General features: G+C 51.8%; 1 protein-coding gene across 4 annotated transcripts in view; it reads right to left on the minus strand.

The window, feature by feature from the left end:
• LOC149869862 (uncharacterized) overlaps positions 1 to 21,682 on the minus strand; it is a 61,039-nt gene extending 39,357 nt beyond the window's left edge. The window contains exon 1 of one of the 4 annotated variants that reach the window (XR_016440648.1): positions 21,650 to 21,682. Coding sequence is in view for 1 of the 4 variants with exons in the window: in XM_090035139.1 (XP_089891265.1) it covers positions 10,681 to 10,811 (131 nt within the window). In the remaining 3 variants the exon portion in view is untranslated. Of the gene's footprint in view, positions 1 to 7,019; positions 7,187 to 10,680; positions 10,839 to 21,649 lie in introns of those variants that run through there. The other 3 variants (XR_016440643.1, XR_016440644.1, XM_090035139.1) reach the window with 3 other exon arrangements.
• Between the last annotated feature and the right edge of the window lie 505 nt (positions 21,683 to 22,187).

Here is a 22,187-nt window from a genome sequence, read left to right on the forward strand (position 1 = left end):
GGAAGCCTACCCCACCAGTGTCCCCTGCATCAGTTACAAACCAGAAGACACCCTGCTTACGTAATTATGTCCACTCTGAGGCCCCTTAGTCTTAAAACATCCTAGAAGAGGCAGGGAAGGCCTAGGCAGGTAGCTGGGAAGCTGAGAGCAGGTCTACACATTCATGAATGCACTCTAATTAATGCGCATTAAGTTTAGTACTTGGTTAACCAGGTACTAATTCAATGCACAGTAATTTGCACTACTGTGCAGCAGCACCGGCACATGGATTTTTTTCACGCATACTGCACAGTAGCCTAATAGCACTGCAGGGTACCGTATTAACACGGTTTTTGACCGGCACGCTACTGCGCTGCATTATTGGGCTACTGCACAGTAAGCGTCTCGTGTAGACGTGCCCTGAGAGTAGCAACACACAGATTTCAGTCTGCAGCCTGGAGATGAAGCACAAAGCGGGAACCGCGGCAGGGACAACTCACGGCCCCCCTCCTTTCCCCCCTCCAGACCCCTGAGGCCGACAGTAGCTTTCCTGACCTCATCAGCCTGACAAGGTTAACAAGGCAATATTGACCTAGTAGCCTTTCACATGTAATTAGCTTGCAGTTTCATGTTACATGCGGTCGGGCTGTTTTATTTGAGGAAAATCTGACTTGCTGTTCCCACATTTGGTTTGCAAAGTGTGTGCGAGGGGAAATATAAGCTGGGAGGGGGGAGAAGTAGAAGCCCTCTCTTTTTCTCTCTCTCACTCCCCCTCTTTCATCCACTCTTCATTAGAGAGGTCCCGTCAAGGCGGCTGAACGGAACATTCCCCTATGTGCTGAACCAGCTCAGCCAAAATTCGGAGCGTCCCTGCCACGGCCGAGGCCAAAGTAAATGTCCCGCAGCCATCGATATGATTATTATTATTAGTCTGAGTTAGCGTGCTGGATGGAAATGATTAACAGGTTTCAAAAATTCTCAAGATCAGGGTTTTGTTTTGTTTTTTTTCTGGGACAAAATACATATATAGAAAGAGAGAAATGTAACTTGAACTCCCCGCTGGCTGGAGATGGCACAGGGGGACTTGGGAAAAGCTATTTATTCCCTCCGCTGACCAGACAGAAGCAAGGCAAGCGGCGGGAAGGCGCTCAGCTTGGAAGCTGAAGGTTGACATGGTTGGCAACACGCGTGCGCGCTTGTCGTTCATCCCTTGGATGGGTGGCTCCAGGTTCAAAGCCAGGCCCTGCTACAGGGCAAATTATTGGGTCTCTCTGCTCTGGGTTTTCCCCTGAGCCGTAAAACTGGGGCAATCATTAGGACTGTGCAAGTAATGGACTTTTCCACTCTCCGGCAGTTCCAAAAACAACGAAGCAGCATTTGTTCAACTCAGAAATGAGTTGTTTGAGGTCCATGTTGAGCTTTCCTCTTCTTTTTTTTTCCCTCCCTGACTATTTAAATGAATCTCACAATGAGACGTCAGGTTGCATCAGGCCAGAAAGATGCTTTGTCACAGGGAAATGTAGAACAGAACATGGCCACTTGTTTTTCAAAAGTTTCTTTCCTTTGTTTTGGTTGTTCCCGGGGTCTATTTTTAGGCAGAATGATGGGAAAAAACCATAGCAAAGGTGAAAAGTGCTGCAGTGTTGGCATACCTTATTTTTACACACACACACATGCACGCGTGTACACACACACACACACACACACACACAGCTCCACGATTTGACCTGTCAAAAAAGATCTGGTCTGCCTTGAATCATATCCAGGCACTTCATGGATAATGTGGACACCTACTCCATAAACGGAGAATCAAAGAGAGCCCAGGTTGTGACTGTGGCAGCCAAATTGTGATGAGTGCCCAATTAGATAATTTAAAGGTGACCTAAAGTCAACCTATGCAGCTTCCCCTGAAGCAGTCAAATGGCTATCAAATTTACATATTAATCTATGAACGTTGTAATCCTAAAATGTCACACATACACACACACACACAGAGTCTATGTTGGAAACAATTGCCCAGCTCTGGTCAGACTGTTGCCCTACCCCTCAGGGGCATGGTGAGGATTCACTTAGGTATGAACCCTAGCAGTTCAGATGCTATAGCGCTTACCCCAAAAAGAAGATAGCTTTGCTGCTAGCACACATTTTGGATTCAAAGATGAGCCTCTTTGAAGATCTGCAGGACAAACCCAATGGCTAGAACATAGCCCCAGTGACTGAGTCTTGGGGAGTGAGGAGAAGGTCCCTTGGGATGCCTACCCGCATAGGATTGAGGGTAGCAGGGCTCTATTCTTAGAGGTGGCATTTGACCTGCCATATAAGCTTGGCAAAGTCACTTAGCATCATGATGCCATAAATTACCCATAATCGTACCTGTCTCACTTTCCAAAGTGCTTGTAGTTCATTGATGGAACAGCACTAGGTCCCCTTAATCCTAAGACATCCTTAAGATCATAAAATCACAGACAACGAAGGCTGGAAGGGACCTCAGGAGGTCACATCTAATCCAACCCCCTGCTCCAAGCAGGACCAGCCCCAACTACATCACCCCAGCTGAGGCTTTGGGATGATATAGTTGGAGATGGTCCCGTTTTATCCAAAAGATGCCTGATCATTAGGATTTATAGCTACTTCTTCACCGTTCAGGCATGCTGAGTAGGAAGCACATAGTGATACAGTCTCTTCCCCAAAAAACTTCCCACCTCAACCTAAACCTGGAGACAATGAATGGAAACAGCCAGGGAGTAGGGTTAGCAGTGGGTAATAGAGAGACATCACCCATCTGCATGGCAGATGGACATTAGACCCAACTGTCTGCCACCCATCTTTTAAGAATCTGGAGCCCCTTAAAAAGGATGCAATGGCTAAGGGACAGCCCCGTAGAGTCATGGAAGCAGGGAATTGAGAAGTGCAATGGTAGGACTACATGACCCCTTCCAACCCTGTGATCTTGTGGTTCCAGTTGACTTTTCTACTGTGAAAGGCTTGCCCTGAAATTGTTCCTTCTGCATGGACGATAGGTGTATACCACATAATGAACTAGCTGCAGAAGGCAATCAGGAACGTCTACACCTTCCCCTTCACATAAGAAGAGGGGAAAAAGGAGACACAGACAATTCGAAACCCATTCAAGAGAGAGAGGTGTTTGTCTTAGCGGATTTTAAATCAGATCTGACTGTTGATGACACTAGCACGGGAGCAGATAAACATACAACTATCTCGTGGTAGTTCACATAATAAGCAGCTATTATGGTGCATCATTGCTAGGCAGTGGGGGAGACGGTTGTCTTTACCAAACAGCTCACATTGGGTGGATGTAGATGGACAAAACCTAACCCAGTGTAGTTTCTCCCAGTAGAGTTTTGGTGCAGTTTCTCCCAGTAGAGCTTTACCCCTGATTCTTTCAAGGTTAATTTCACACCAGAACTGGCTGACTTATCCCAGCTGGAAGAGATGCATCACCTGTGTACTACCTTTCAATACCAGTAGGATGCTGACTGCAACACTGGTAGGATGCTGCTGTGTTTCCAATCCCACAGTGTTTTGCCTCTCCTGTCCTGACATGCATCCGAGATTCAACAATGGGTGCAGCCTACAATTGCTCGTGGTCACTGAAAGGACAGAAATGTCATTGTGGACTGTTGCATTTGTCTGGAGCTCTTTCTACAGCAGTGCAAGAAGCAAGGAAGGATAAAACTGCAGAACTTCAGAGTTGCCTTATGGAGCTAGCCCCAGGCCCAGAAAGCCCCGAGGCCTGTCTCTCACAGAGGCACAGAGTGGATGCTGAGGAGAAGAGCATGGCAGGTCCATGCCCTGCCCCTTTTCTCTGCCTCTTCCAGCATTCAGAAGCCCGGGAAGGCTTCATGTGGAGGTCGCAGCCCTAGGTATTGCATTTAATCCTCTATGATAAGCCAATCCTCTCTGGATGTGTCCAATCTCCCTTTGACCCTGGGTAAATTGTCAGCCTCTGCAATATCCTGTGGCAATGAGTTCCACAAGCTCATCACACCCTGCGTGATAAAAAACATTGCTAATTACTAGGTACGCTGGCATTGTCAACCCCCAGGGTCATGTGTTAGGTCCCAAAATGTGAACCCAATGGGCTATTCTGGTTTCACTACAGCTCGTTGGATTGCCACTGTGAGCAGTTCATCCCCTTTCCCTATTCTGTTGTATCCTCCAGAGGCTGCAACAGAGACAAGGGCTCATCAGATTAGGATGATTCTTGCCCCATACCAGCCCAAGCTACCAGTACACTTTGCTAGTTACCACTGGGTGATGGACAGCTCATGCAAGCCATTTCAGTCTATGGGACCATGACTGCTCACGAGGTAGGTCGGAGACCCCTAAGTAACAGGGTCTTGCCTCCGTTCCCAACGTGAGATCCATCTATTTTAAGCAGGGTAGTGAAACACAAGGAACAGTCTCCAGCAGTCCCTTGATTAGAGAATGAACTCTACCATGGCTCCTGGATGGGTCTTGAGGTGACTTAAGAGTCCAATCCTGGAGCCAAAGATCCATCTGCAGAAACTGTAGGTCTTTCCACAAGGGAAGAGTAGGCTGCCTCTCTTCTCAGACAACCACCAGCCCCGAAATATCTGTGCAACCCCACCATTTCTGTAACGACTTAAAATCAGCAAATTAAACGGCATAGCAACAGGACCAGCTTGGAAGTGGAGTGAACGCATATCACCATTGCTCTACTGCACTATTGCACCATTGCACTATTCCATGCTCCACTGAATAGTATCAACCCAGCTCATTTTGGTGGTGGCATGATACATACACCCTTCCCCCCGCCCCAGTAGGGTAAAGGGGATTTAAACCCATGATCTGTAGCCTTCCAGCTGGAGGAGCAAACTCAGTTAGCAAACAGCAACAGTAGGTTGCTATTGTCGGCACAGAGTAATCGTAGGAGTAGGATTTTGTGTCTATGTTGAGCACACATTGTGCCGCAACTGGAAATGGTTTGCATGTCACAAGTGTATTGCATAAAGAGCTGCAATCTGGATTCCCTCCCTGCAATGACAAGAGAAGGTCTCCAACGTGGCAGCTAGAGATACAAGCCAGATACCAAAGCTTCATCAGCCAGTGAAGGACCAATCAAGAGGAGATGGGGCTAATCTGGTGTTTGATCATGTCTAGATGACCCTACGGAAACTTCTCCTGCCTTCTGTGGTGCTAAAGGTAGTGGGGAAAGGATGCTGCCCACGTCCCTACCTGGTAGCATTGGTTGTAGAAACTGATGCTTCCTCACCAGGCTAACTCAATGACTTGCTAGACTTGGGTAGACTTTTGACCTTGACTTTTTTCTTTGACAACCCCTTTCCACCCCACCAACACCGGCACTCACACCAGACCTGGCTTTGTCAAGGCACAAATGACCCAGCGACCGTTTCTAGCTAGTTACATGCAGTACAACCTGGATCACTCGTGGGATCGTAGGAAAGCTGAGCTCATACAGTCACATCTAGTCCATCCCCCCGCTCAAGGGTCTGTGCAACCTGCTCTTGGAAACGTCTGGGGATGGAGACCCCACCACTTCTCCAGGTGCCTGTTCCAGTGCTGGCCCAAGGGGTTTGCGACCCACCAAGCTGCAGAGTCAAGGATGATCCATGCAGCAGTTTGCATTAGCTGAAGCACTGCAGCGACTCCCAGCAGCTGTGCATGACCCCAGCTCATTCCCAAACTCTCCTCTTTGCAAGGGCGGTGGAGATCATGAACTATCCGGGATCTCCTGCATACCACACCCTTCTCTTTTTCCCTGGCCAAAGCACCTAAGCATAGAGCAGGCTTGCTGCCTGCGGCTTTCCCCCTTAGGGACACTGCTGTCTTTCCAGTCCCAAGCATTTAGAAATTATGAGTCAGGGCCTCCAAAATGTATGAGATTTTTAAAAGAAAAACAACTAGGAGCAAGCTCTTTTTCTTGGCCTGATTTGAGAGTCTTTGGGTTTCATGTCCCCCGGCCCCTCCCACGGAGATTAAACATGTTTTTACTTGTAAGTGAAACCTGAGGCCTCTCCCATAATCACATGACTCCGGGCGCTGGGGCTTGAAATACCCACCAGCAAATATCCCCAGGTCCTTGTCGGCGCTTCATTCAGCTGCTTTCACTTTCTCTTTGCAGCTGCTCCTGCCCAGACTGCTCTGGAGTTGGACCAGGAGGTTACAAAGGCCGCCGGGAACAGGAGCAAAATTCATTTTCTGTTTGTTTTTAAATCTATTTTCTTGTGGGGGGGAATGCATGAAAACGGATCCGTTCCTCTTCGACCAGGGAGCAGCTAATGAGAAACAGAAGCCCTGCTGCTCGGGCAGTGTCAAGGCTGAGCCGGAGGGAAAGTGGATCGTGAGCATCCCTCCCGCATGGGAAGCACAAGACCGGACGATGCACCAGGCCTTTTCCATCTCTGCCCCCAAGCCCCTCAGCCCCACCGCTGCTTCTTGCCTCGTCCCAGATGTCAAGGCCTGGCATTGCCCACAATCCAGGACGTGGCATTTAGCAGCGTTGCAGAGACACCACCCCCGGCTCTCTCCCGCCCCAGCTGAAAACCCCATTGAAACCTTGACACAGAAGCCGCTTAACCCCACTGAGAAAGCTCCATCTTGGGTGGTATTGGCCTCTTTTGTCCCCCTCCAGCAGCTTTTTGTTCCTCCTCGCGGTAGCTGGCAGCTCCTAAGGAGCACAAAGCGCCTCTGAACAGCAGGCCCCATCTGTGCGAGCCATCCCAGAGACGCACGTGCACGTGCGCGCGTGCGCGTGCGCACGGCTTTTGCACGGATGAAAGTAATGCTCATACCTTTTCCCCGTCTTCATTAGGGAGTTTTATTGTTAGTGTAAAACCCACCAGGGCTCTTCCCTTCCTCCCCGCCTCGACTTTCCCTTTCAGCGCAGCGAGCGCGGCTGGCACGGGCTCAGCACAATCAGCGAGCTAATAAAGGCGCGCAGCGCTGATCTCCATTCATGCATTAACTTGGCATAACATTTATATAAACCCAGACCTGCCTTCCATTACCCCAAATCCCCAATCAGAGCAACTAACCTCCTATCACAGCAATTAGTGCTTTGTCCAAGTTGGCAGCAATCTCCCCATCAAGGTCTGGATGATTTACGGCGCTGGAATCGAGGGGCGGAGGGGCCGGGAAAGGCCCTTTGCTGCAAAACGGTTTAACCCACGCGGCGCCTCTCTGCCTACGGCTCACCGCCGACGGACTCCAAGCTCAGGCCCGGCACGTATGGGGCATTTTCCTATAGCCGCAGACTGCCGAGCATCAGAATAGTTCAGCAAGTGCTCTTCATCCTCCCTCTGCACCCCCTGAAGCTGCCCCAGCTGCTGCCTCGGTTTCCCCGCTTTGCCCAGCAAAGCGCCAATGGGCACTTTCGTCGCTTCTGCGGTCTGGTGTCTTGCCCCCGTCAAACCCTCCTCTCAAAACCAACTGGGCCATAGCTCCAGGCTATGGTCACTCATCGCCCAATGCCACACCACCGGGCCTTGCACATCCATCTCCCAGGCCCTACGGCGGTGATCTCTGAAGAGTCACGTCTCCCCCTTCTCCTTCCAGCCTCACCAAGCTACATTACAAGCATGCCTTAAATATGGGGTCGGGTGCTTGCTACCACACACACACGTCTATAATTTCCCAGCTCCCTCAGAGACCCACAGGCCTGCTCAAGAAGACCCAGACCTCAAACCTGTGCTGCCTCCGTGCTCCCCCCGGCAGCGTATTATATCCCCATGCACAGACATTAAATACACCTGGGAAAGCCTGTTCTCAGCAGGTAGAGGAGTCCCCAGAAGCAACCCCGGTACCAGTAGCAACCAGTACCAGCCCCAGTAGCACCAACCCATGGCCAGATATTCAGCTGGTCTACACAGGAATAACCTCACTGAAATCTGCTTGCATAGACATCAGCCCTTGATGTCCACAAGAGACAGGCCTGAAGTGCAGCCTTCAACCGTCCAGACTAGCAGCTGGATTTGAACCCACCAGACCAGACTGCTGCTACCCAGACTGCAGAAACAAGCTCTACAGGCTGCTACTGCAGAGAAACATGAAACACGTTTTACAGACCAGATACCCAAGGTGCCTACATGGCCTCAGCAATTAAGCATCTTCCAGGAGGTTGCAAGGGTGAATTGGCTACAGCTGTGCAATTACGTTGCACGAATAATTTATTTGTCCAAAACACAAGTTTGCCCCAAAAATGGGGGGTTGAGGGGCTTGTAAAAATTGCAATTTCTTGATATTCCTGAAGCAAAACGTTTCAAATTTTCATTTAAAAAACATGCAGTCCTTTGGAAATGTGACAAAGTTCATTTTCCAAAAGGGCTGAAACGGAGCTTTTGGCTTCAGGTTGAAACAAGACTTTTTAATTGGTCCTAAATGATGGTGCTGCTAGGAGAACGTGCTTTGCACGATCCCTTTCTGTGGACCGAATGTGCTCCAGCGCATTTTAACAAACCACTTTTGTCCTTGCAGTGGTGTCGGTGGGATCGAGTTGAGGTTGATCTCTATCCCCCGGCTCCTGGATGGGTTTTGAGGTGACTTAAGAGTCCAATCTGCCCGCAGACGTTACAGGTCTTGCTGCAGCGGAGCATAGACAGCAGGCTGGGACGGCTCTCCTCCATCCTTTGCTTTCTCTTCCTTGCTTCGAGAGCAAGACCATGTGCCTCAAAACGGGCTGCCGCTTGGCTGAGATGGTGGCGCCATTGGAGCTGGTCGGCAGCCAGCTCCTCTCAACTCTAGACATCAAGCAGCAGCTTCAGCGAGGATGCTGGCATTTGCACAGCGATCTTCCCGTTGTCCGAATGGTAGGATGCTGACAGCCCTTGTGTTACCTGTGGCAGGTCAGGGTGATCTCAGTGTTTGGGGCAAGGTGCCTGGCAGTTGTGCTAGACGGGTGTTTGTGCATAGTCCAGCACTTGTATCGGATGGTTTAGACAGGGCACAACCTGCCTTGGGCAGCAGGTTGGACTAGACGTGGCCCCCCCACCGAGGGCCCTGCCAGCCCAGCTGTTCAAGGATCCTATGACTGATCTTACACAGCTTCACTGATTTCACGCAAAACCGAAATATAACGTGCGTGACTCCAGAAAAGTGCCGTTACCCCCACTCCACACAGAAGGCGACTGGGGCACAAAGAGACTAACGTGATCCATCGGAAGTAAATTGATTTTTTAAAATGGCTTTTGGACCACATCAAAGACATTTTTTCAGGTTTCCTGCAAAAAAAAATATCCTTGGAACTATTTTTCTTTTGGTTTGTTGCTGCGGTTGGTCAGCTGGAAGCAAAGAGGGGCAGGGAAAAGAAGAGAACACCCCCCACGCCCCCAAACCTGTAAATGTTTTATTCCATTGTAAGTTGAAACAAAATGGATGTCTCCACATCATTGCATTGAACAATGAAGCATGTCCGTAAATGGTTTTGGAGCGGCTGGGTTGGGGGTTTTTTTAATTCCTTTCCAATGGTGGAAGGAAATTGCACCATCTTTGTTCACCAGCGCCAGGGTCTGCATGTCCTAGAGTCCTTTCGAGCATCTTTCCCATTTGAATCCAAATGCATTGAATCCCTAATGCAGGGGTCTTCAATCAGCTGGCAGCCCACGTTCCCTGCCGGAGCTGTGGCGCTGGTCCAACTAGCGAACATGGGCTAACCCTGCTGCTATTCTGGTCCCCTTTCCTGTTCCTGACTGCAGGCAAATCACATCCCCAGCCAAGGGTGAATGCCCTTTCCACTGTGTAGTTCAAAAGCTTTCATAGACATTAGGGCTGGAAGGGACCTCGGGAGATCAGCACTGGCTCCCCACTTTCCTGGACACCTGGGTCCCGTATGCAGTGTGGGCTGTGGCAGGAGCAGCTGAGGACATTTTTGAGTCCCTGAAGCAGGTAAGACTCCTCGCTCCAGTGGACCATACATTTGATATCCTTCCCTGGTGGGTTTCAGGAAGGCTCAGGTGCTCCACCCATTCCTGTACCACTAATGCGAGGAAGTGTAAGGGGCTAGATGGGGACATCCGGTTGTCATGACCATCATTGCCAGTAGGTTGTTCAAAGAGGCTGGTTTTGCCAGACTCCTGGGAGGCGAGCATGATCTGGATTTCCTTACTGTCCTCTGCAAGCTCATTGCATGGCAGGATACCCTCCTTAATGACCTCACAAGGCCCGTTAATGGTCAGCATGGTGCTTGGATGAAAGATGCACCCTTAGGTAATAGTTACTAGGAACACAGGACTGCGAGGTACCTCCTGGAGCATCAGAGCCGCCCCCGCCCCCGCTACCATAAGCACCGAGGACCTATAACTCCCTTCAGACCCTGCTCAAGATCTAGCATAAGAATGAGCTGCGCCAGTGGTTTTCAACCTTTTTTCATTTGCAGACCCCTAAAAAATGTCAAAGGGAGGTGCAGGCCCTTTTGAATGGTAGGTGTGGGTGTTCACATACTTTGGATTGCCCATAGTCATCTTTCACGGACCCCTTCAACATAATCGGTGGACCGCCAGGGGACCCCGGACCACAGGTTGAAAACTACTGGTCTAAGCCATCTGCCTTCATGACTCCGACAGGGAAACTGCTCCAGGATCTCACCATGCTGATGACTGCTGTAACTATATTAAGGATCTGCATGCCTATTAGCTACCGTGCTCCAGACACCGTTCCCCGGCTAAGTGAAAAAACACGCCCCGCACTGCACCGATTATTTACCCTTCAGCCAGGGACTCTGGATTCTCCATCATTTCAAGGTGACGAAGAGGCTGATTTAGCTGCGAAGGGCGCGCTAGATCTCGGAGGGGAGGAGGAAAGCTGGTTTGATAGACGAGCTGATGCTTTTCCATCTCGAGACCTGGCTAGCCCGGGGTTTGGTTTGATAATGTTCATTGCCCGGCGACCCGTATATAAAAATAAACGGTTGGGTTTTAACAAGCTGTTACCAAAGAAAGTAGGACGTTAATCGTCTCCAGCCCTTCAAGCTGGCCCCCTGCATTTTAATTGCGTGCAGACCTCGTTGAATTAAACAGTCCCATATTTTCCAGTTAGCTGGGGCCATGTTGTAAATGGGTTTCCTACCGACAACCCCTTCCCACTCTCCCCTTGGGTCTGTGACTAGACCCTTCTTGATGCCACTCGTGTGCTGGGACCATCTCAGGCAAGGGAGAACTTCTCCCAGGGATCACAAAACCAATTGCACATGAAAGGTTATCATCACAACACAGAGACAGTGGGCTTTGTGCAACTCATTGCTCGCAGGGCCACGTGATGTGCCACCCATCCCCTGCTCTGTCCTCTCAGCTACGTGGCCTGGTGTCCCAAGCAGTGGACGACATCACCACCCACTGCCCCTTGATCCTCTCAAATTTAGCATTGAGCCCCAGGGCTAAATCAGAGATTAAAATGTCCAAGTGACTTTGGAGTCCACGTCCCATCTGAAACCATGTCTCCAGCTCTCATGTGTGCAGGTCCCTTGATAATATCCCGCCATGTTTCCAGCTTGACCCTGGCCCCTGCCACATTGGTTTCTCGGGATCTGGATTTGCTGCCCCAACCCCTGGATTTGTCCCGTTTCCGCTCCAGACCAAACCCGCAGCAGGGAAAGAAGAGCTCCCCATATCCAGCCCTAAATGGAGGGAGCGATTCAGGGATGACTGATGTGTGGTCACGACCCCACAAGAACAGCTTTGGAATTAATTAAATGAAATCCTAGGCCTGGACCGCCGTCAAACCCAAACCCTGACTTCAACACTAAACTGCATCCAGAGTCGAGTCGGAACAGCCCAGCCACTGCTCTCGGACCATTGCTTCGAAGAAATGTGATCCAGGTCCGTATAGTACAGCACACCGCCTCTCGCTGCCAAAATCCCTGAACTGGCTCAATACTCTCTGCCTGGCATGGCATAGGACTTTGTAAATATACCCTCCCTATGGCATTTATAGTGCAACTACCACATTAGATGCATCCTCCTAAGCTGGTCTCAGCCATGACTAGTACTGGACACCCCAAAAGGTAGGACAAGAAAGCCTAGAGGACAATTATGCATGTCCAAGAAGATGGCACAAGAAAGCCTAGGGGATAATTATAGACACCCCAGAAGATGGCACAAGAAAGCCTAGGGGATAATTATGGACACCCCAGAAGATGGCACAAGAAAGCCATGGGGATAATTATGGATGCCCAAGAAGATGGCACAAGAAAGCCTAGGAGATAATTATGGACACCCCAAGAAGATGGCACAAGAAAGCCTAGGGGATAATTATAGACACCCCACAAGATGGCACAAGAAAGCCTAGGGGATAATTATGGATGCCCAAGAAGATGGCACAAGAAAGCCTAGGGGATAATTATGGACGCCCAAGAAGATGGCACAAGAAAGCCTAGGGGATAATTATGGATGCCCAAGAAGATGGCACAAGAAAGCCTAGGAGATAATTATGGACACCCCAGAAGATGGCACAAGAAAGCCATGGGGATAATTATGGATGCCCAAGAAGACGGCACAAGAAAGCCTAGGAGACAATTATGGACACCCCAAAAGATGGCACAAGAAAGCCATGGGGATAATTATGGATGCCCAAGAAGATGGCACAAGAAAGCCTAGGAGATAATTATGGACACCCCAAGAAGATGGCACAAGAAAGCTTAGGGGATAATTATAGACACCCCACAAGATGGCACAAGAAAGCCTAGGGGATAATTATGGATGCCCAAGAAGATGGCACAAGAAAGCCTAGGGGATAATTATGGACGCCCAAGAAGATGGCACAAGAAAGCCATGGGGATAATTATGGATGCCCAAGAAGATGGCACAAGAAAGCCTAGGAGATAATTATGGACACCCCAGAAGATGGCACAAGAAAGCCATGGGGATAATTATGGATGCCCAAGAAGATGGCACAAGAAAGCCTAGGAGACAATTATGGACACCCCAAAAGATGGCACAAGAAAGCCTAGGGGATAATTATAGACACCCCACAAGATGGCACAAGAAAGCCTAGGGGATAATTATGGATGCCCAAGAAGATGGCACAAGAAAGCCATGGGGATAATTATGGATGCCCAAGAAGATGGCACAAGAAAGCCTAGGAGACAATTATGGACACCCCAAAAGATGGCACAAGAAAGCCTAGGAGATAATTATGGACACCCCAGAAGATGGCACAAGAAAGCCTAGGGGATAATTATGGATGCCCAAGAAGATGGCACAAGAAAGCCTAGAGGACAATTATGGACACTCCAGAAGATGGCACAAGAAAGCCTAGGGGATAATTATGTACACCGCAGAAGATGGCACAAGAAAGCCATGGGGATAATTATGGACACCGCAGAAGATGGCACAAGAAAGCCATGGGGATAATTATGGACACCGCAGAAGATGGCACAAGAAAGCCTAGGGGATAATTATGGACACCCCAGAAGATGGCACAAGAAAGCCTAGAGGACAATTATGGACACTCCAGAAGATGGCACAAGAAAGCCTAGGGGATAATTATAGACACCCCACAAGATGGCACAAGAAAGCCTAGGGGATAATTATGGATGCCCAAGAAGATGGCACAAGAAAGCCTAGGGGATAATTATGGATGCCCAAGAAGATGGCACAAGAAAGCCTAGAGGACAATTATGGACACTCCAGAAGATGGCACAAGAAAGCCATGGGGATAATTATGTACACCGCAGAAGATGGCACAAGAAAGCCATGGGGATAATTATGGACACCGCAGAAGATGGCACAAGAAAGCCTAGGGGATAATTATGGACACCGCAGAAGATGGCACAAGAAAGCCATGGGGATAATTATGGACACCCCAGAAGATGGCACAAGAAACTCTAAGCGATAACTACAAAACCAGCTACCCAGGAAAGAAGCTTTCTCCTCACTTTCATCCCCTGGAAGCTGAGCAAGTGCCCTGAACCCCAAGAGCTTATATCCCTTCAAGGAAAAAAATATGGTTTGACAATAACGGTGAAGGTTTCTTTACTTACTCAGACCTCCCATCCCTTTCTTAACCCAGCTAAGCTCTTGGCTTTGATGGTGTTCAAGGATCAAAAGCTCCGTCCAAAAGTTATCTGCCGTCCCTGGTTCTTTTCTCAGTGGAAAAGCAGCCAGGGCTTCTCGAAACGGGGAAGGGCTGCGAACGTGTTGGAGGGTGCGAGCACGACTCGGCAGGATCTCGATAGATTGGGAAGCTGGGCTAGAGCTAACAGGATGGGGTGAAGGGTTAAGGGGGAGCCTCTAAACTATAGGGTCCCCCATGAGAAGAGAAGATGTTAGGGGCCACAGAGGGGGAGTCTGGGAGGGCCCCTGCAAGGGAGAAAACCTAGGCCCAAAACCACGCAGCTCCTTGCACTCGGAGCCGGCCCGCCGAGCGCCCTCCTGACCCCATGTGAGCAGGTGTCATTGCCCAGGCCATGACAACACGGATCCAGTTTGGGGCAGCCCCCAGGAGCTACTAGGATGTTCTCAGTGGGGGCAGACGGCAGGACAAGGAGCAATGGGCTCAAGCTGCAACAAGGAAAGTTGAGGTTGGATATTAGGACAAACTTTCTCACTGGACCAGGCTCCCCAGAGAGGTGGTGGCGTCTCCATCCTTGGAGGTGTTGAAGCCCCGGGTAGACAAAGCCCTGGCTGGGATGATGTAGTTGGGGCTGGTCCTGCTTGGAGCAGGGGGGTGGACTAGATGTGACCTCCTGAGATCCCTGCAACCCTCATTTTCTATGCGTCTAGATTTTGGGGGGCCAATGCAGCACTTCCACTTCCACTGCAGGTTTGCATCTGCCTCTCTGCAATGTTAAGCCCTGATAGGTTTACAGACGGCAACCATCTGCCCTCCGGGCCTTTGTGCTGCTAGACAAAGCCAGCCTGACTCTCCTTGTCTGCTCTGACCAGATGACCACTCCTTTATCCTGATCATCCCAGCTCCTTTTCGGCACACCTGCACCAGACTCTTCTCTGATCCCAAATTCCAACTCATCTGTGGGTTTTTGGGGAGGATTTGGACCAGAAATGCAATTCGAGGTTAAAAAAAAATAAAAGCCAACCCTTGGCCAGACCTCAACGAGGAAAGCAAGCAGGAGGGTAGGGAAGGAAACCCGTGCCTTCGGCAAACCCTGACGTGGCCACAAGATGTAAGACCCCAACCTGGCACAGGGAAAGCAGGGGCACCACGGTGGCAAATGTCCTGCTTCTATAAAATACACTCAAGAGCCCCCAGGCACAGGCTGTGCCCCTTGCTGTAAAGGACAACAACCCCACTTTCCTCCAGTCTGCACCGATCTGAGCACTGGGTGAAATCCCTTCCTGCCCCCTATTCAGCATTGGGCTGAGCACAGGGGCAAGACCCTCCAGCCAGGACCCTGCGGGGTTGCATTGGCACAGCCCAGTCCCACCCCCAGCCCGGGCTGCAGCAGCACCCAGCGCCTCTGCGCGAGGCTTCAACCCCCCTGACACATGAAGCAGAAGTGGGAGACGGGGAACCAGCACAGCCCCAAAGCCTGGGACATCCCCATAGCAGAGCACAGGCATTGCTACCCCTATATCATCCCTACCCAGCGCCCATCCAGCCTCTCCTTGAACCCTCCAGCGATGGCTTGCCCGGTAAACCTACGCCGCAGCCTCCCCTCTAACAGCGGGATCCCATCGTCTGAAAGTTTGCGACAACAAAAGGTTTCTAGAGCTCGTGGTCGCCAAGAAAACTTTGCCCCAAAGATTCAAAAGATGAAATAAGGCCAAAATTAACTATTTTGTAAAGAAATGCCATGGGTCTTTAGGCCATCCCTGGTTTATGGGGGCAGGACTTTGTGCTCTGGCATTCTGGGTGGGCAGTATCGTGCTCCCCGGACTGATGCAGAAGAGAGGGAGGGAGCCTGGTAGTTAGGACAAGTAGCCTAGGGCTTGGGAGGATGGGGTCCAATTCTGCCTCTACTGCTCCTTTCAGATGTTCCCCGGTGCATGCTGCCCCATCTTATCACTGAAACAATAAGCCCCACCACCGAGGACATGCTGGGGGGGGGGTACCTCAACTCCACGCCCCAAACCAGGGCTTCCACACTTCTCGAAAGCAGTCGCCTGGGGCTCCCCTGACACATCATCACCCCCTCGTGTCTCGGCTTGAGGCACACGGCGTGGGCGGACGGGACTAACGACTAATGTCATGGCAAAGACCAGCGGTTCTCAGCCTCATTTGCTCCCGACTCCCCTTATAAGGGTCAACCCCCGCTTGGCAAATACCAGCTCTTTGCTTCTCAACAGTGGAAAAGCCACAGAGCAATTCTTGTTGCAAAGCGCCAGTGAGGCACGACACCTGTGACACTCTGGATTCCTGTATGAAGTCTCTGGGTTTCTCTTGCGTTGGCGTTTCAGGGACCGTATTGTGCAGCACCCTTGAAAGGAGTTTCATAGATTTCGTAGACATCAGGGCTGGAAGGGACCTCGGGAGATCATCAAGTCCAGCCCCCTGCCCAAAGGGCAGGAAGTCAGCTGGGGTCGTAGGATCCCAGCAAGATAAGCATCCAAATTACTCTTGAAGGTGCTCAATGTAGGTGCTTGAACCACCTCCGCTGGCAGACTGCTCCAGACCTTGGGGGCTCGGACAGGAAAGAAATTCTTCCTTATGTCCAGCCTGAAACGGTCTTGCAGGAGTTTGTGACCGTTCGACCTCGTCATCCCTTGGGGCGCTCTGGTGAACAGACGTTCCCCCAGATCCTGGTGGTCACCCCTGATAAACTTATAGGTGGCCATCAGATCACCCCTGAGCCTGCGCTTTTCCAGGCTAAAGAGTCCCATGGCTCTCAGCCTGTCGGCGTAAGATCTGTTTTCCTGACCTCTGATCACGCGCGTGGCTCTCCTCTGGACTCTCTCCAGCTTCTCCACATCCTTTTTGAATTGTGGAGCCCAAAACTGGACGCAGTACTCCAGCTGCGGCCTCCCCAAGGCCGAGTACAAGGGGAGAATGACGTCCCGGGATTTGCTCGAGAAGCATCTATGGATGCACGCCAGCATTTTGGTCGCTTTACTAGCCGCAGCATCGCATTGCAGGCTCATGTCCATCTTGTGGTCAGTGATGACCCCCAAGTCTCTTTCTTCTGTAGTGCTAACCAATGTAGCACTGCCAAGCCTATAAGGGTGCTGCAGGTTTTTCCTCCCAAGGTGGAGAACCTGGCATTTTTCGGTGTTAAACACCATCAGGTTCTCGTCCGCCCATTTGCACCCTCTGGGCTGAGCAGCAGCAGTGTAGACAGACCCTAATTTTCTCAGGTCCCCAGGGGTACAGCTGGGATAGCAGCACCGAGAGGGGCTTGCATAGTTGTTGAGTGTGCGAAAGAAAGTAAATCTGGCTCTTTTGCTTGCAAAAATGGTCATAAACCTGACAGGTGGGGTTTTTTCCCCCTGAATCATTAGATTTGCATATTCCTCTCTCTCTCTGTTTGAAACAGAAGTGTCCAGAGTCTGGCCCGGAGGCGGACAGGCCCCTGCCGACTCCAGCGAGGGCTGCGTGAGGCCCCTCCCTGGCTTCACACGTTTCCTAAAGGTGGGCTTACGCTATTTCCAGAGCAAACTACCAGAACGGCCAACGGCCGGGGGCTAGCGACACAGGAGAGTTTCTTTTGCACATGTTGCGAGAAGGAGAAAGAAAGAGAGCTGCTTTGCGAGCACTGCGGCTTCCCTCGTTTGTAAGCCTGTAATTTGCCTCTCCTCCGGGGGTGGCACGCGTTTTATGAGGTCTGGAACCGAGCTGACGTCAAACCGCAATGAAAAGCCAAGGAAGGACGGGCAAGGAGGGCCCGGGCTGCAGGAGCAAGAGTCGGAAATGACCTTCACCGGTCGTCCAGAGCAGGCTGGGACCCAACAGGCCCATCTCCAGCCTCTTTGGGGTCCCAAATTCTCCTCTCGTCCCACTGTAGCATGGAAAAGTCGGCACCTGCGCAGGACGTGTCCCAGGTCCCAGACCCACATGCTCCAACTCCCACCTCAGTTGCAGAGGGGGGAAGCTGGTTTGCAAAGGGGAGGCCACCGGGACTTGAAGGATGAGCCCATTCGGGTGGAAACAGCCCTTTTTTTTTTGTCATGTTGCAGCCCCCCTGGCAAATAAGCAGTCAGCAGGCAGAGAAATCAGTCGTGTTTAAAAGCTAAGAGTAAAAGAGCAGATTGGGCTGAGCTGGATGCACGGTCTCCTTTGCTCTGCCTTCTTTCTCCCCATGCCAGGGTCTCCAAGAGCTTTATGGACCCGAGTTACACCTTGTGAGACATCTCTGTAAGGTTAGGAACTGGGTCTCCCCATTCTACAGAAGGGGCAATCAAGGCCCAAAGCAGGGAAGTGATTTTTCCAGGGTCACCTTGAGGCTGGGGGGAAAACGCAGGCACACAGCTCCACAGTCTGGTGTCTTAAGCAGGGGAAAACATCACCCCACCCTCCCCGCTCCTTTAGCTCACGGCCCGCTCAAATTTAGCACTGAGCTCAACCAAATGCACAAGTGACTTTGAAACCGAGGCTCCTGCCCCTCCATACGCAGAAGTGCCCAGAGTCACCCCACAGGCCCCCAGCCCCTGCCTCAGTTGGGGAAAATGCTACCCCCAGCTCGCCCCCAGCCCTTGCTTCAATAGCCACCCGGCCCACCGCTCTGTTGGGTCTGTACAGCACCAAGCACAATAGGACTATTATCATCATCCATCATCATTATTCTTCTATTATCACTGTGGTTGATGAAAATAGAAACAAGAATACCATTCAGGCTTTGTCACCCAAGGCTTGAATTAGGACACCAGCTGCCTGCAGCCCACGGGGTAATGCCAGCCACACGCTCCTCCTCCTAAGGCTGCCGGCTTCAGGACCTGGCCATCCTGTCTGGTTTGCATTGCAAAACTCTTGCAACAAAGCTCTGGCGTGGAGGCTCCGGTTCCCCCCGCCACCTGACATAGGGGAGACCCCCAGTCAGGGTGCAGCGGTGTTGGCAAAAGCTTGGCTTGGGTAGGGATGCTAGAGGGGGACTCGGGGTCACTAAGCCCTGGCAGATCACCCCTGCCTTTTCAGCCATGCATTGCATCCCTACCAGGAGGCACCACGCCTCGCTGTGGCAGCAGCCCCCTGGGAACGCAGGTCAGCCCTCTGGTCCAAACAGGCCCAAGTGGGAGGTGGATCCTTCTAAGAGAATGAGCAACCAGCCAGGTGTAGTCATCACTTAGGGATACTGCATTACTTAGAGGACGAGTGAAGTTTAGTCCTTTGACTCACAAAATTAGCCCCGAGATTTCCAGTACGAATCTGCAATGGCAAAACTGTTCTGCCCTGTTGCATCGGAGGTGTTTGCAACAGCATTTTTCTGTAGTTGAGAAATGAGTGAAAGCAAAGCATTTTCCAAGGGGTCTTGAGTCTAAGAAAGTTAAGAAACTGTCTTAAATACTAGGACATGCATGCAGTCCCTTGCCTCTCAGATCACAGCTACTCTATAAAGTAATGAGAAGAGCGTCTCAGCAGCTGCTCTCCGGGGCGTTGGAGGCATCTCAGCTGTATTGTCTGTCTCTCACGTACTGGGCCTGTTTACAAGAGACACTTAATGCACAGTAGCCTAATAACACTGTGCAGCAGCACATCGCAGCACGGACGGTGCTAGTACGCTGCGGTGCTGTATTATTAAGCTACTGTGCAGTAGCGTCACTAAAAAGGTGTGTGCCCGTGCTACTAGTCACTGTGCATTCATTAAGCAAATACTGAATTAAATGTGCAGTAAGTACTGCCCATTCATGAATGTATAGATGCACCCACCGGAAGCTTCTTGGGTCAGCGCTGAGATATCCTCTATCTGCCTGCAGCACCGAGCACATGGGGCGATCAGGAGGAACGACGAGGAGGTGTGTCCTTGCAAACGGGGAGCAGGTGCTGGACAGGTATGTTGAATTAAGAGGGGAGCTTAGAGGGCCCCTAGGTGAAACACGGGGCACAGGGTGCAGCGAGATGCTGACCGCTGGCAGAATGGATGCGTAGGACCCTCAGAGATCAGAGGTTGCACAGCAGGGGCTGGGATCCTGAAGACGTTTCCCAGGCAGGCCGCAATTCCTGCTCTCCCCGCATCGGGTCTCAGGGGCTGGGCAGAGAGTGAGACTCCCTCCCCTCCTGTCCGCTCACCGTTTCCTCAGCTGGCCTTGCCAGCCTGAGTCTGCATCCAACTGGTAAGCCGGCAGGCACGTCATTTGGCTCGCCTGGCCGCCCGGGTCCCCCTTCCCAGCACGGAGGCGTACGACTCTCAAAGTCTTCGTTTGGTGAGGAGGGAACCGACCCTCTCTGCTCCACCCCAGAGGTGGCTGCATTTCATGGACCCATAGACTGAATGCTTCCCAGAATGAGGTGCCTCCATTTCACATGCATGCACTGCTCTCTGAGCAGGCCCCTGAAAGACCTGTTATAATAGCAACCGCACCTCTTCCACAATGCTCATAAGTAACTGGTAACGTGCCTGACAAGCTCTTACCAGTGCATCTCAGAAGGAAGTCACTGACTCCCTTTGACAGCAACCCCGTTTCGCAGATGAGGAAACTGAGGCATAGGAAGTGAAGGGACTTACTTAGGGTAACCCAACAGGCCGGAATATGAACCCGGGTGTCCTGGGTCCACTGAGCCACACACCCGTGGGTGCTGGGCAGGTCCAGACAGATGCAGATCGGGTCGCATGAGTGAGAAGAGTGACGGCCTGCAGGAGTAGGCTATTATCCTCCCATTGCACAGTGCAACAGGCTCTTCAAAGCAGATCTCAGCCCCTGTAGCAGCTCAGAGCGCCACAGGGCAAACCCAGCCCCTGAAATCAGATCTCCCCTGCCCAGCGTGGTAAGGAGATGCTGCCCAAACAGCTCCCTGGCGGCCGAGCCCACCGAGCACCGAGACCCGGTGGTTTCACACCCCATTGCTCCACCGTCCTCAGCCCGACCCGATCTCCAAACCTGCAGCGCGGAGGCCGTCACGCACACGCGGGGCGTGGAGGTGGCTGGCAGCCCAGAGCCCCTGGACCACGGCATCATTCAAGAGCACGGCTGGCCTGCCAGGGAGGTGAGAGCCGCGACCCCCGGACATGACCACAGCACCCCCTGCAAGTTAGTTCTTGTCTATACATTGATTAATGGGCAGTGCTTACCGCACATTTAATTTAGTACTTGCTAAATGAAGGACTAACTAACTCATCCCTGCAAGCTGAGGGATGCTCAGAGCTGTGCCTGGGCTCATAGCGGCACCCCTAACCCAGCGAAGCCGTGGTCCTTGCTGGCTGGGGGAGCCAGAGGAGGTGCTGTGGCCTGGTGGCTAGGGTGCTCGGCTGGGAGCAAGGCCCCTGCTCAGCGCCGAAAGGAGTCTCTTGCCATCCATGGATCCAGCCCCGAATTACGCCCGACACCACGGATGTGACGGAGATGCAACGCATTGAGTGCAGGGAGGAGAGGGGGATGGTTTACTCTCACGTGCACACAAAGCTGCACATTGGCAAGACCTCCGTGCCTCAGTTTCCCTACCTGTAATAGGGAGGGGGTAACATTGCAGTGCAAGCCACCATGAGGTTTCCCTCTGTAGGGCCCTGATCCTGCCCAAGCGGCTCTGGGGAAGGACCCTTGCCCCTTTGCCAGCCCATTGCTCGGGGCAGCTGGGACTCGGCAGCATCGTCCTGCAAGACAGAGAAGCCGGAGCAGATGCAGTTACTCACCGTTCAGGCAGGGAGGGAGCAGGCCACAGCTGTAATAGGGCTGCGGCTGCTTCTTTCTGCCCAATTTAAAGGACCAGCTGCAGCAAGGCATGCTGGGAAAAGCACCCCTCTTGCCAAATATAACGGGGCAGCTGCAGAAAGGCATGCTGGCAAAAGCCACGGGGGCAGAGCATGGACAGTCTCTTGCTCTGGGCTTGAGCCCTGGTCTGCACCGATGCTGCGAGCAAACCTGGTCCCCCCGGGCTAACCCAGCAGGTATCTGGCCACCAGCTGAGCCTGGGGGATGTGGATGCACGGGGTGCTGCCCACATCGCTCCTGCGTGGGTCACTGGCTCCCGAACCTGGCGCATCTTAGCCTGGCTGCGATGAGCTTGGACCTTGGTGTTTTGGGGGCTGAGGGCATGTAGGCCCGCACTGCAAAACCCATCTGGGCTGTGCTGTCCCTCCGGTGAGGGGCTAGGAAATGCAGGAACCAGCAGGCTTCAGGGCGTTTCATTTTAAATACCGCGGCTGAGGCAGAGGCAGGGAAGCCCGGGAC

Source organism: Crocodylus siamensis, chromosome 2, assembly GCF_052110815.1.
Source record: "Crocodylus siamensis isolate JL-2025a chromosome 2, ASM5211081v1, whole genome shotgun sequence".
NCBI lineage: Eukaryota > Metazoa > Chordata > Crocodylia > Crocodylidae > Crocodylus > Crocodylus siamensis.